The following is a 12,506-nucleotide window of genomic DNA, read 5'->3' on the forward strand; positions in this document are numbered from 1 at the left end:
ATGCCCAGTATACACTTAAATCGTCTTGTCTAATCCTTTGTAAATTTCCCTGACAACATAACTAGATTTGTGCCACTGCTACCACTGGCATCCTTAGTTGAGGGAATCCCAGGAGTGTTACCAGATCATTTTACACACTGCCAGTGTAATGGATTTATCAAACGACTGCTAGCCAACACGAGTTACAGCAGAGCCAAGGACACGCTAAGTTATGCTGAGGGTAGATCTGGCCCTTCACCATGTCAATGTCATGGGAAGCAGCAAGATGACTTGGTCATTTTAAAGCTCTAGAGTCCTCACTTGAGTTTTGCAAATCACCTGAGTATCTGCACCAGTCTCCTCAACTCAAGTCAATGCACAAATGAATATGACCACAAGCACTGAGTGCTGATGAAGAAGATTTTCCACACACCTTTGTGTAACTGTTTCTGTGAAACTAACAAAGACATGTGAAATGCTAGTACATCCATTCTGTAAATAAAGATATACTACCTTCTGATTTGAATTTTACATGGCATTTTTCATTCTTACAAGACAAGGATAAATGGATAGAAGGAATTTACTTTTCAACGTTTTAGTTTAATGACAGATATCTGTAATATCAGTTTTATTAAAGGATATTAAAATATACAGGCATAAGCCTTTTTCAAGGAAAAACTGCTTGTTTTAGCAACAGTGCCTCTGGAAACCAAAGTGAACTATGGGATGAAAAGGGTAACAAAGATTTCCAGGACTGAAAACACAAAGTTTAACTCAGTACAAATGATATAGCACAAGTGGTCACAGGCATCCAGATCTGCCAGACAACTAAAAGGCACTGGTATTCGAAAAATTTTGCCCCAAAAGTGCATTGGCTCAAAGCATTTGACTTCCAGGTTCTGCTACAGGAAAGTATTAACAACATGGGAGATACTACCATGTAGGGCTCATGAAGGCTGTGAAATTTGTACTGCTTCAGTTGCCAGAAAAAAATTCAGCCCAGCACCAAGGGTTAAAATTCAAGATTCAACCAATGCAGTTTGTTTGGAACCTAACTGTTAAAACGATCTAAGCAAAGAGCTGGAATGCCTCTACCACAGTTTCCAGAGTAGCTAATAAAGCCTTCATCTGTTCTCCAGGGAAGAAAACCATGTTTGTAGATATTTCCTGAAGAAACTGTGGAAGCTTTTGAAAAGTTTCTAGCTCTCTAAAATATGTATCTACTAGCCAATCTGCAGAAAATGTATTTTTCATCTCACAGTTATCACGAGACATTACTGGAAGTACATTTGAACAACCTGCCTCTCTGAGAGTTAGAGTAAAGGGTGAACACAGATTATAAACTGAACAAAAATTCAGCAGCATCTTACTAAATAAAATCAACAACAGTTCTCTCTGCTGACTGTAAAAATCTTGATCTGTACGTTCACAGAAGCTTTCAATGCTCTCTTCTGGATGAACAACATTCAGAAGTTCTTGCTTTACTGGGATGGACTCAACATAATCCAGTGGCAATTTTCCAGTGCAATCCCTCTGCTGTAGAAGGACTGGTCCTGCAGGGAAAACATAAACATTAATAATAACAGTATTTAGATTTGGCAGCCAAACAAGATTTCCCCCTACCCCTCCTCCCCAGAAGCTAGCAGTCTGTTTAAATTCCTTTTTGTTATGTTATGTTGATGTAACTGATGAGTTACACATTTACAATACAACCTACAACATGTTGAGAGACCCTTTGTAACAATTTCTTTCTGGTATTGTCTTAATTTACACATAGTATGTAAAAACATAATGTTATTTACTGCTGTAAATATTAAGCCTTACAGACCAGGTTATTTGCTGACACTGACTCCAAATTAAATGCACATTACTATGATGGTCTTTATTCTACTGGTCCAGATGGTGTGGCCGACCTTGTCTTAGGCTATGCAGCAAGGTAAAGTATTGAGGTAGGAATCCTGGTCTCCCCCGACAACTGAGTTTCAAAATTTGGTCTTAAGAGACTTCTGAAATGCAAAAAGTAATCACTCAGATTTAAAGTAAGTAAATGGGAGATGTTTTACTTGTTCAGATTACACCACATTCTTCTGCCATTTCCTGTCTATTAGTACAATGAAGCTATTAATATTTAAACAGTTTACAGATGACTTGATACGCTGCATCAGAAATTAAAAATGATGGCAGTTAACATGCTACAGGTGGTGGTTTTCAGGATGAACACATCAGGAATTCTCTTACTATGCTAAAGGAACGACGTCATTTTAACTTAAATACAGCTTTAGAAATACGTTTTAATAACAAGAGGTCATCCAGTGCATTACATATCCATGCTAAAGGTTGTCACTTTGATATGATGACAGCTGTATTGTTTTACTCCATCACTTATTATCCAGTGCAATTAACTTTTGCAAGCTGAAGGTTTCTAGAGACAGAGGCATGTTTTAAATTACTGAGCTGAGTAAATTCACACTCAATGGGGAACATGCTTTCTACCATAGTCTTGTCAGTTATTTGACAGGACAAAATCCAGACTGCGACAAAGGCAAAGATAAGGGTACATGCAACCTCACAGTTGCCAGAAAACCTTGATGAATGCAAGTGCAAGTAGAGCTCTTCCCCTAGGACAACAGGATCATCCACTACCTATTCTCCACAATAACCGAGGAAAAATGCACATCTGTCAGTGCAATGCCATTTCCAATTGAGGAGCTGGGCTTACTATAATATTGGCTATTGCATCACTTAGACCGATTGAACTGAGCCCAGGTATTGGCTTGGCATGTCAGATAAATGGTTCAGTAAATATATAAAACACCTGGGAGCCACAGAACTGAAGCTCAGCAAACACAGAGGTAGAACTGCAGAGGAATGTATTGATTATGAGCTGGTGCTTGCACAACAGGCACAGAAATAGCCTTTAGGGGGCAGGAGAAGACTGTAAATACAGAGGGTCTCATGCCAAGAATGAAATATTTTGCTTCTCTACCTTAATTAAGTAATAGGCCATCTAAATACAGTGCATTCTTCTGCCTCATGGCTATACACAGAATGATTTTTATTGAAAAAATCTGGACTTCGCATATAATGCACAAAGATTAAACTGACACAGTAGGTTAATGGTAAGGATATCACAGATATTAGTTTTAGTAAATGAATTAAAAGGAAGAATTGCTACCCAAGACCATTCTCTGCAGTTGTTTTCTAAACAACATGCTAAGTTAATTATATTCATACAATATATTTCAAGACAAGATACAAGTTCCCTGTCACTGAACGCAAAATAGTGTTCAAAACATTTATCGTGTCTGCCTAAGGGGCAACGTATCTTTTTTTAGAAACTAAGGCACCCCTCCTACTATTACCCCTAAACAGCAGTTATCATGATTACAATATAGATTCCTTTCTTAAACTAATTACCAAGCTAATTGTGTTCTTCAAAGACCATCACATTAATTTTCATAAATGCTGAACAAATTTATGTTGAAATACATGATTATATAAAGATATACTGATCTATTTTTGCATTGTGGTAAAACCAGATCAAAACAAAAGAAAATCCTTAGCTTTGCTTGGTAATCTTTATCTTCATTAATGAGTTTGGAGAATATAGTTACAATGCATATGGTGTAAAATGCAGAATAAAAACATCACCATATTGGAAAAAAAAGTGAAAATCCTGGTTAATTTCATATTCGGCTGATCAAGGTAAGTGTGAAAACAGTATTATTTTTATTGTGACCAAAACAGCTTGGCTTAAAAGTGTTTAAAAATAAATATTTCATAATAACATTGTATTTTAAGCAACTATTAAAAAAAACACCACTGACTTCATATGGACTCAGAATAGTGGATAATTTCTCTAAACCGGTTTAGCATAAATGCACTCACCCCCATACTGAAGTAGCAGCTTGCCAATTTCTACATGTCCATTTGACAGTGCATCATGCAAAGGAGTCACTCCGTCCACTTGACTGAGCAGGTCTACCTCTGGACAACGCTGCAAAATTTCACGGACACACACTGTGCTGCCATGGTTACAGGCTTCATGCAAAGGCGTCCAGCCAGCATAGTCTGAATTATAAATAAAGGGAAGTTTTAAAACAGCAGAAGTAGTACTAAAATGTTAATAATGCAATTCATTAGAGCGTAAAGCACTTTGCTTATTATTATTATTCATCATAGTGGCAGCTAGCGATTTCAAAACAATAAATTAGAGTGGAAAATATCTGAAAAATATTGAATAGGTTTTTAAAAAATCAATAGAAAATGTGATACTAAAACACACTTTAGCAATAAATTAACCTTTCCTCAATGTTCGCAACAAAGTCTTCATTTTGTGGTGTTTAAAGTAATAAAGACAGTTTTAATAGTATAAATACAAACCTTATTACCAAACAGATATCAATACAGTTCTTTTCTTAATTTCTTAGTTCTGTAGAGAAAATGAATAACTTACCTTTAATATTAATGTCTGTTCCAGGCAAAGAGAGAAGACGAATCAATCTCTCCACTTTGTTACTTATGCAAGCTTTATGCAGGGCTGTCTCTCCTACCATAAAAAATTAATAGATTACACTAGACTAGGCAAGATAGCAACTAAAGAAAATAATGAAAGTGCCTGGAACTAGGAGACCTGGCTATATGCCAGAAAATTCAATAATGAGTATGATTTTCCTTTATTGTGTTTAACCATCTTTCAAGAAAATTCAAAAAAACCCACAGAGCTTCTGTTCCACCAGAGATCCAGCAATGAAATTGTATTGCGAATGGTTTAACACAGGAATTATCTCCCCCCAGTTCAAGGTTTACAGCTTCAATCACACTATAAAAGCACCTAGTGATCACAGAGCACCAAAAATACTGGGTTTTGAAGCAGTAAAACTTTAGAGTGCAGTTGCCCTCCCTTAAATTTATTCATGAACCTATGTTAAAATGTATGGTTCTTTTTACACAGCATTTATAGCTTAATTCAAATGAATGTTTCTGGCTAAGCACGAGTGCCTCTACACACTCAAGTATAATTCAGAACTTCAAATCTGTTAACAGATGGTTTGCTGTTTCTCAATAGGCTGTCTGACTTGGCTACAGTAGCAAGGGAGGGGGGGAAGAGAGAGAAATAAATGAAGAGGTCTTAATAATAATAATAATAATAATAAAATTAATAATAAAATTTTCTCTGGAAAATAAAAGAAGTCCCAAGCCTTAATACCATGCAAAGCTGCAGTAAGCATGAAAAACTGAACAGCAAGCAACTGAGAACTGCTGCTTATATGTAAAGACACCATTAGTTTCTGCATGATAAAAACTTCAGACCCATTCTAAACCCTGTTTTGCTTCCACTAAATGATTAGATTTGAACAAGAGCCAGAGAAAAATCTTGATGCCAGCTGAAAAATGATGTAACAAACATCTTGGAAATGAAAAATATCTCAGGCTAAATCTCACAGCGTTTGCGATAAGATTTAGATGGTGTACTTTATTATATTAATACCTTCACTATGTAAATCTGTCAGCTCCATACTCATTCTTTCAACAGAAGATACTACTTACAATGTTGGCAGGGGAAGAATAGATAAAAAGCAGTTTGGTTTTTTTTCTGCCCTAGTCCTTCAGCTCACTTTTCTTTGTAGAAGTCAGCATGTAATAATTCACATCAATTTTACTTGCAAAAGCAATAAAGAGAAAGGGAACCACTTTTAAAAATGCATGTTCTGGCTCTGTTACTGAAGCTCTTTTAAATCCCCAAAGAGGGTTAGGGTTTTTTTGTCCTTCAGTGTTCGTAATACAATTATGGTTTTAATTTTTTGAACAATCCCAGCTTGCTTTTGCTAAGTTTTTTTAAGCCTTCTCTTGGGTGTCATATTAATATAGTTGTGTTTTAAGCAATATATGTAAATTTCTGATGACGAAGACGACAAAAAGTAGTTCCAGCAAGTAATTCTGTTCAGGTAAAGGCTCATGTAAAGTATGATTTATTATATTTGTTTAATAAGCTGAAACCAAATGAATTACTGCATCGCTGTTTTATTCCTTAGGTACTTGGGTTCCAGTATAGCTAAGACAAAAGCCAAATGCCTTTCATAGTCTGGGCTGAATGCCTGGAAGAAAACAGTCCATATGCTTAACACAGCTATGTAACATAGCATACTCCTCAGTCTTTGTTCACAAAACGTCTAGGACTGAAGGAGATGAAGACTGAATTATACTTTCAAATCAGAAGACGTTGATCCTACCAAGCACAGGTTGAGGTGGATTAGCAAAGTAAGGCAGGCAAGACTGGAATGAGCTTGCACAAGCTGTACACTGTACATAATATCTGGGAGGGGGAGGGGACTGATGAAGGCAGCTTTATTCCACCATATATACAATTCCTCCTTTTAAATACACATCAGAAAAAAGGAACATGAACCATAAGAAAATAATTCTTGGGCATAAGCCATAATTTTAGTTCAGCACTTACCATGACAAGATTTTTAAACCTGAAACTGTTGATTCTAACCGTATAAAGTTCTTAACATAAATTAGATGTATAGAATACCTTTAATATTTCTTCTGTTAAAATGTACCTCTTCAGTCAAATGGTAGTGATTCTCTTTGGTATATGCAGCCTCAACTTCTGCTTTTGCTCCAACCATCTGTGCCAATGGAGGGCGCTTCTTAAAGTGTAAGTCACTGAAAAGAGCGCACAGGGCACATGTCTAAAATCACTATTTCAGATTTTCAGATAATGTGTATGTACTTAATGCTTTAAAATACACCATACTTAGATCCTCTATCAATTTCAGCATAATTCCTGAAACTCAATTACATAATTTTTATTTCATTTAATTATAACTGTATTTAAATCTGTAATAAAATCAAATCACCCACAATTAAACTTTCTTTCAAGTTAACTGTATGAATGGTTCAACTTCTCTATGAATCCTTTAATATTGGGAAAATATAACTACATCAGACTGCATACAGACTGAGATGGATGATGGGGATAAAGGGGGAACCCCAGCCCAGAGGTGTTACAGGTTTACAATGGAGCTTTCTGTCAGTTGCAGTAATTTGTAGACAAGAAAACAGGTCATACAAAGTTCAGGAAATGTGTCAGGTCAGAAGCTGTCCCCCAAAGCAGAATAAAACTGGTGATGTTATAGGTATTACTTACGGTAGATCAGGCAGCACTTTGACTTGGTTCTGCTTATTGCCATTTAGCATCTGTAATGCCCTTTGAGACTCAGGGCACGGCCATTGCCCTATTTTCTTTCTCTTTGTTTTGTGTATCTCTCTTGCTTCATACATCCCTATCTCTTGCAAAGCAGGCAAATAGGAACTGACCTGTTGCAAAAGTAACATTTTCAATTACTTTGCATACACTAAATTAAAATGCAGTCAATTTTCTTGTCACCCTTGATGCAAAGCAGTCATCCACCACTCACAGATGGCATTACCTATGTTTTTAAAAATATGATCCTAAATGATTGCATATATAGATTAGTTAAAGCTGTCTTCTGCAATCTTTTTTTGTGTTCTTGTAATTCACTCTTTATGCTGGCCTCAGAGGTGGGCGCATTGTGCCTGAGCCAGAAAGCAAGAAATTCTAGACTTCTGACGTGTATCTTTGGTTGCTGAGAAAATTTTGATCTCTTTAGCTGGATGTAAGATTGAAGTAAAGCTAATTGATTCTCAGCTACTTAATGAAAATATTTACAAGCTTCCTGATCCTAACCCAGGCAGCAAAACCCAGGGGGTAATTTGGTAAAAAAATACTCATTCCCTTCCTTCATCTCTTCTAAGATGAGGGCCTGGATTAAGCCTTTGAGCATTGCAAGTGTAATAAGCTAGTTCTTCGTTAGGTGCTGTCCCATTAATAGGATAGCTTTGGACATTGTAGATATGGCTTCTTTCCTTAAATACAGAGCTTCCAACCCACCTACACCACTCATTTTAAAAAGTCTTGTATGTTTCTGCAGTTTTGCAAAACCAGAGGAAAAAGTCCAGTGAGGAGACTCATTCAATGATTACACAATAATTATACGTGAAGAAAGATACTAAACAAGGCCTTGAGTATCCAGCAGATCACTGTAGATTCTGCAGGCAACTTGCAACGGGTGAAGGACACCTTACTTGCACCTTCACTTTACATTTACCATCAGAGAGTAGCAGGTCATCATCTGAACCCATAGAAAAGCCTAGTTGATAAGATGCCATATGAGAAGAGCTGGCAAAATTGGACAATAGTTAATATTTATTACAGGGAATGAGAAAGGAGGCACAGTAATGCTAAGGAAAGCCACAAAAAGCACATGAACTTGTTTCAAGCACTACAAAATTTACATTTAAGTAGTTGCAAAGAGTGATCAGTAGTCATGGCAATATTAAAAATAGCAATTGCTGCTGCGTATGTGCTGGCAACATACGTTAAATATTAGACATTTTAGGACATACAGAAACAGTTACGGATTCCATATTCTGTTTAATCATTAGAATTAAGATTACTGAAATGAAGCTCTAAGTTAGGGCATGTCATTACTGTGTGATCTCCCTGATCAGCCTGCAACTTGCCAGTAGTCATCATTTTGAGAATTTCTTTCACAGCTTTCACCATGTATTTCCTCATCAACTATCAGAAATTGTGATTTGAAGGCAGGAAAAGGTTTGCAAGTAGGAGGAATATTTTAAAAGGAAAAATTCACAGGAAAACACTGTGGTTCAAAATCATAAAATCTTATATGTAACAAATGCTTGGACCCAGCAGGATAATAGGCCATCACCTCTGCAAAAAAAAAAATGAAGGAAAAGATAACCCAGGAAGACCACACACATTTTACTTAATTACAGATGTAACACTGCAATAACATGTTTACATCAGAGGTTATTTTAAAAAGCTTTCACGTGACTTCTCATGTTAACTGAAGGTAAACAGATGACTCGGGTGTAGAGATTCTTTGGCAAGAAAAATCTTATCATTGTTTTTAAACCCAGGTCTCCATCAAAGAGAAGTTTAAATGCAGTACAGTCTATCTACAGGTGGAAGACAATGCATGCAATGAGCACGACCTTAGATGACAAAAGAACAGTATTTTCCAAGACTTTCATAAATCCAATTACTTGTAAAATACTTAAGTTTGAAGTTAAATAAGTGAGTTACTTACTATTTTCTGAAGAGAAAGAGGTTCTGTAGAACTAGTTATATTCCTCTGTAAACACAGTTTTTTAAAAACTGCTTCTGCGACAAACATTTGAAGCCAGAGGGATGGTATGGAACAAATGAACATTTTTAATTCATGTATCGAAAAATCTGGATAAAAACAAAGAGGGTACGGGGGGAAGAGAAAGCCTTAAAATAAGAATATACAAAACTGTACATCTAGAGTTATCTAGAAGATAGCTCTTCCAGATTTTTTTCCTGCTGTTGTAGATTCAGAAGCTAGACTCCATGAAAAATACTAAAAATGCTCATATTAAAAAAAGATTATATCCATCATTTGATACGACCAGCTTCTAAGAGAATGGCAAAGCACCACTTTTTATGTGAAACCTTTAAAAAACCATAACTCTAAATACAATCTTAGACAAGCTACATCTTGGTTTTCGAATGATTTATTTAGGAATTTACGCAAGTGATCACCTTTAAAATCTGTAAGTGACACAATACAAACACAATTCAGATAAAATGTGTAACACATGAACAAAGAACAAGTAATGTTCTATAAACTCTAATGATCTATAAACTCTACACTAAAAATGACCGTAAGCAAATGTCAGCCCCATTCAGATGTGCCAAATAGTTTATACTGTTTAAAAAACCAACTAACCAACCAACCGAAACCAGACAATGGCTGAAGAATATATATCTATCTCAAAATATATCAGGCATATATCTGGCCTACCTTTCTTTGTTTTTGGAAAAGGAGACAGAATGACTGATTTTTCTTAGGGTGGTAAGAATTTGTATTTTGATTCCAGCAAATTAATTTTTTTCAAAATAGCAACTGAAACAAATGGAAAGCAAGGCCTGCCATGAGGAAGGAAGTCTCTTCTGTATTGAGGGACTACTCTATTCTGCTAACTAGTACTCATACATTAACTGTTATACATTAATGTTAATTGTAGACTCAGACAAAACAAACACAAGTTTTGAGAGTACAGACCTTTTCTCCTCCAAAAACAACAGAATTTAGGAGAACTCTGCAACAGTTATTTAGACTTTAAGCGCTGTGGACTGAACCAAGTGGCAGTGATCACCAGTAGGTCATATAACCTTCACTCTTTATAACCAGACTGTAAATGTTGTTCTTGTGAATGCTCTCAATAAAGGAGAGCATAGAAAGTATAATTTTCCATTTGTGTACTGGAAAATAAGAAAGTTTTACAGAAATACATATCCAAGATTCTCCCCATTACATGAAAATTATATGAAAGCTAGAAAATCTGTTGGAAAGATGGCATAGTAGTAGATGGGCTTTTAATAGCCCCACTGATTTGAATACTATAAAGTTCCAACTGATTCGGCCCTCTAAGATCTAAAGGAGGCTATAATGGCTCTAATGATTTGCTTTCTATAAGACTGGAGCAGAACTATTTGTCCAGAGACTAAGATTTTAGTTTATTTTTTTTCAGGATAGCTCTTCTCAAGTGTTGAGGCAGAAGATGACCCTTTAAATGAAGCCTACGTAAACCTCTCTCTAGACAAAATGATGACTGAAACCAGGATGTTCATATTTCGTAACTGGGGAGGAAGCTTTGGTTGGAATTAAGTTTGAAAATTAAATTAAAACATTCAGTAGTTTTCTTGAGATTATTTTTTTCTTGTCTTTTGAGTTCCTCATTCTATAGTTGCTAAAAGGACAGACACCTCAACAAACAAGCCTTGTTAAATGATATCCGAGTTGTGACATTCCTCCTTATCTAGCGTATTTAATGAAGAACAATACTGATTCATTCGATTAGTTGGAATTTTCCTCACCTTTCCCCCAGATAAAGTCCATTAATTCCAGGAATTTGGAATGAGACACTGAAATGTTTCATTTGGAGTCTGCATAGGTCAAAGAGTTCAGTGTAGCTTCTGGACTCATGGTTGAAGTGTCTTTGGTGAAAAAAATCAAGTTTGTGGAGTGAAAAATTTCACCTGAGAACCTGTCTCAGCTAAGGTGTCTCCAATTGCCTCTTTGAAGTTATGGTTTATTATCATATGCTTTAAGCTCTTTCTAAACTGACAGGAGAGCTCCAAAGATTTTCCAAAGATTTTTTTTTTTTGTTTATTTCTTTTATTCTTCATACTGTGGGGTCTTGCTTTCACATTAACACCTACTGAGATTTATTTAGAAGGATTTTAATATGAAAGCCTGTTTCATTTGATCTTGGGACAGACAGATAAGACACATACACACAATAAAACAGATTCTTGCATATGTACACATCATACCATAAGAGTACACATGCAGCAGAAGGTAAAATAAAACTTGGAAGTAAACTGAGGATTTTACTTAGGACTTTAGTGTGTCTGATTAAAAGATTTTGAGAGGCCTTTCAAGTACTCACCATCACATGCAATGGCAAGGTACTGTGCCAAATCATCAGATATTTGATGAAAAATATTTCTGTCCAAAAGCAAACTTGAGATGATCCAGTATTCCACTACAGTTCCAAGAATTGCATTTAATAGACCACCTACTTCACATATGAAAGCCTACATAAAAAAAATAATATTAAAAAAAAAAAAAGAGTATCTATAGACCTGTAGTGTATAGCAAATGCACACTGACAATGTACCAGGAGTAACACTAGAAAACTTCTTTAGATAAAAGACCACTCTGGTGCCGCATCATTTTTTTACTATTTTTCTGATCCACGGTTAACTGTTGCAGATAGATCAACAAAATTAATATGCTATTGATGCCACATCCGTTAAGACTTGGCACTGGATAAATGTAAGTTATTTGAAAACATCCTGTCTAAACCAACATGCACAATGGGATCAAAATTTGCCAGTTTGTGGGATCCGGAAACTTTCTTCTGCTACCAAAAATTCCAAAGAGACTAGCAGCTGCAAATTTGGAAAAAGCATACATATGAGAATTAGCCTTACCTTTTTCTCCCCTGAACCTGCACAAAATGGTCATGATACAAAACCCAAAGTGTATTTTCTGCAGGAGGCATCAAGACAATATACCATGCTGTGAGACAGACAAATATATTTGTTCACCCACATGAGCAAAATGTGGGTGAAAGGGGTGGGGACCTTGAGGCAGCAAATTCAAATACTGACTGTTAATATGGAAAGTACTAATGCTTTGCAGTCACATATATAGCTGCATAATAAATGTGGCTGGTACACTCGTTGTGACTACATTTGCCCATTTAAAGTATCTTTGCAAACTGACAAAGACAAACCATATACTGCCAACTGGTGTAGGCTTGGTTGTCATTTTGGTAAAACAACGGTAATACAAACCAAGAGCTTCTCGTTAATATTTTGAAATGGTTCAATGACACATATGAAAGGGAAATGCTCCAATTTACTGAAAGCATCATCT

General features: G+C 35.9%; 1 protein-coding gene across 1 annotated transcript; it reads right to left on the reverse strand.

Annotated features, from left to right (window-relative positions):
• Window positions 1-1,047: 1,047 nt before the first annotated feature.
• ANKRD32 (ankyrin repeat domain 32) lies at window positions 1,048-11,659 on the reverse strand (the record flags this gene model as incomplete). The annotated part of the gene is made up of 7 exons (XM_010023973.1): window positions 1,048-1,532; window positions 3,868-4,050; window positions 4,436-4,528; window positions 6,518-6,651; window positions 7,136-7,305; window positions 9,123-9,268; window positions 11,512-11,659. Coding segments are annotated over 7 exons (1,359 nt in total), but the record flags the coding sequence as incomplete, so codon positions are not given.
• Between the last annotated feature and the right edge of the window lie 847 nt (window positions 11,660-12,506).

Source organism: Nestor notabilis, unplaced genomic scaffold, assembly GCF_000696875.1.
Source record: "Nestor notabilis isolate BGI_N333 unplaced genomic scaffold, ASM69687v1 scaffold4611, whole genome shotgun sequence".
Classification (NCBI taxonomy): domain Eukaryota; kingdom Metazoa; phylum Chordata; class Aves; order Psittaciformes; family Psittacidae; genus Nestor; species Nestor notabilis.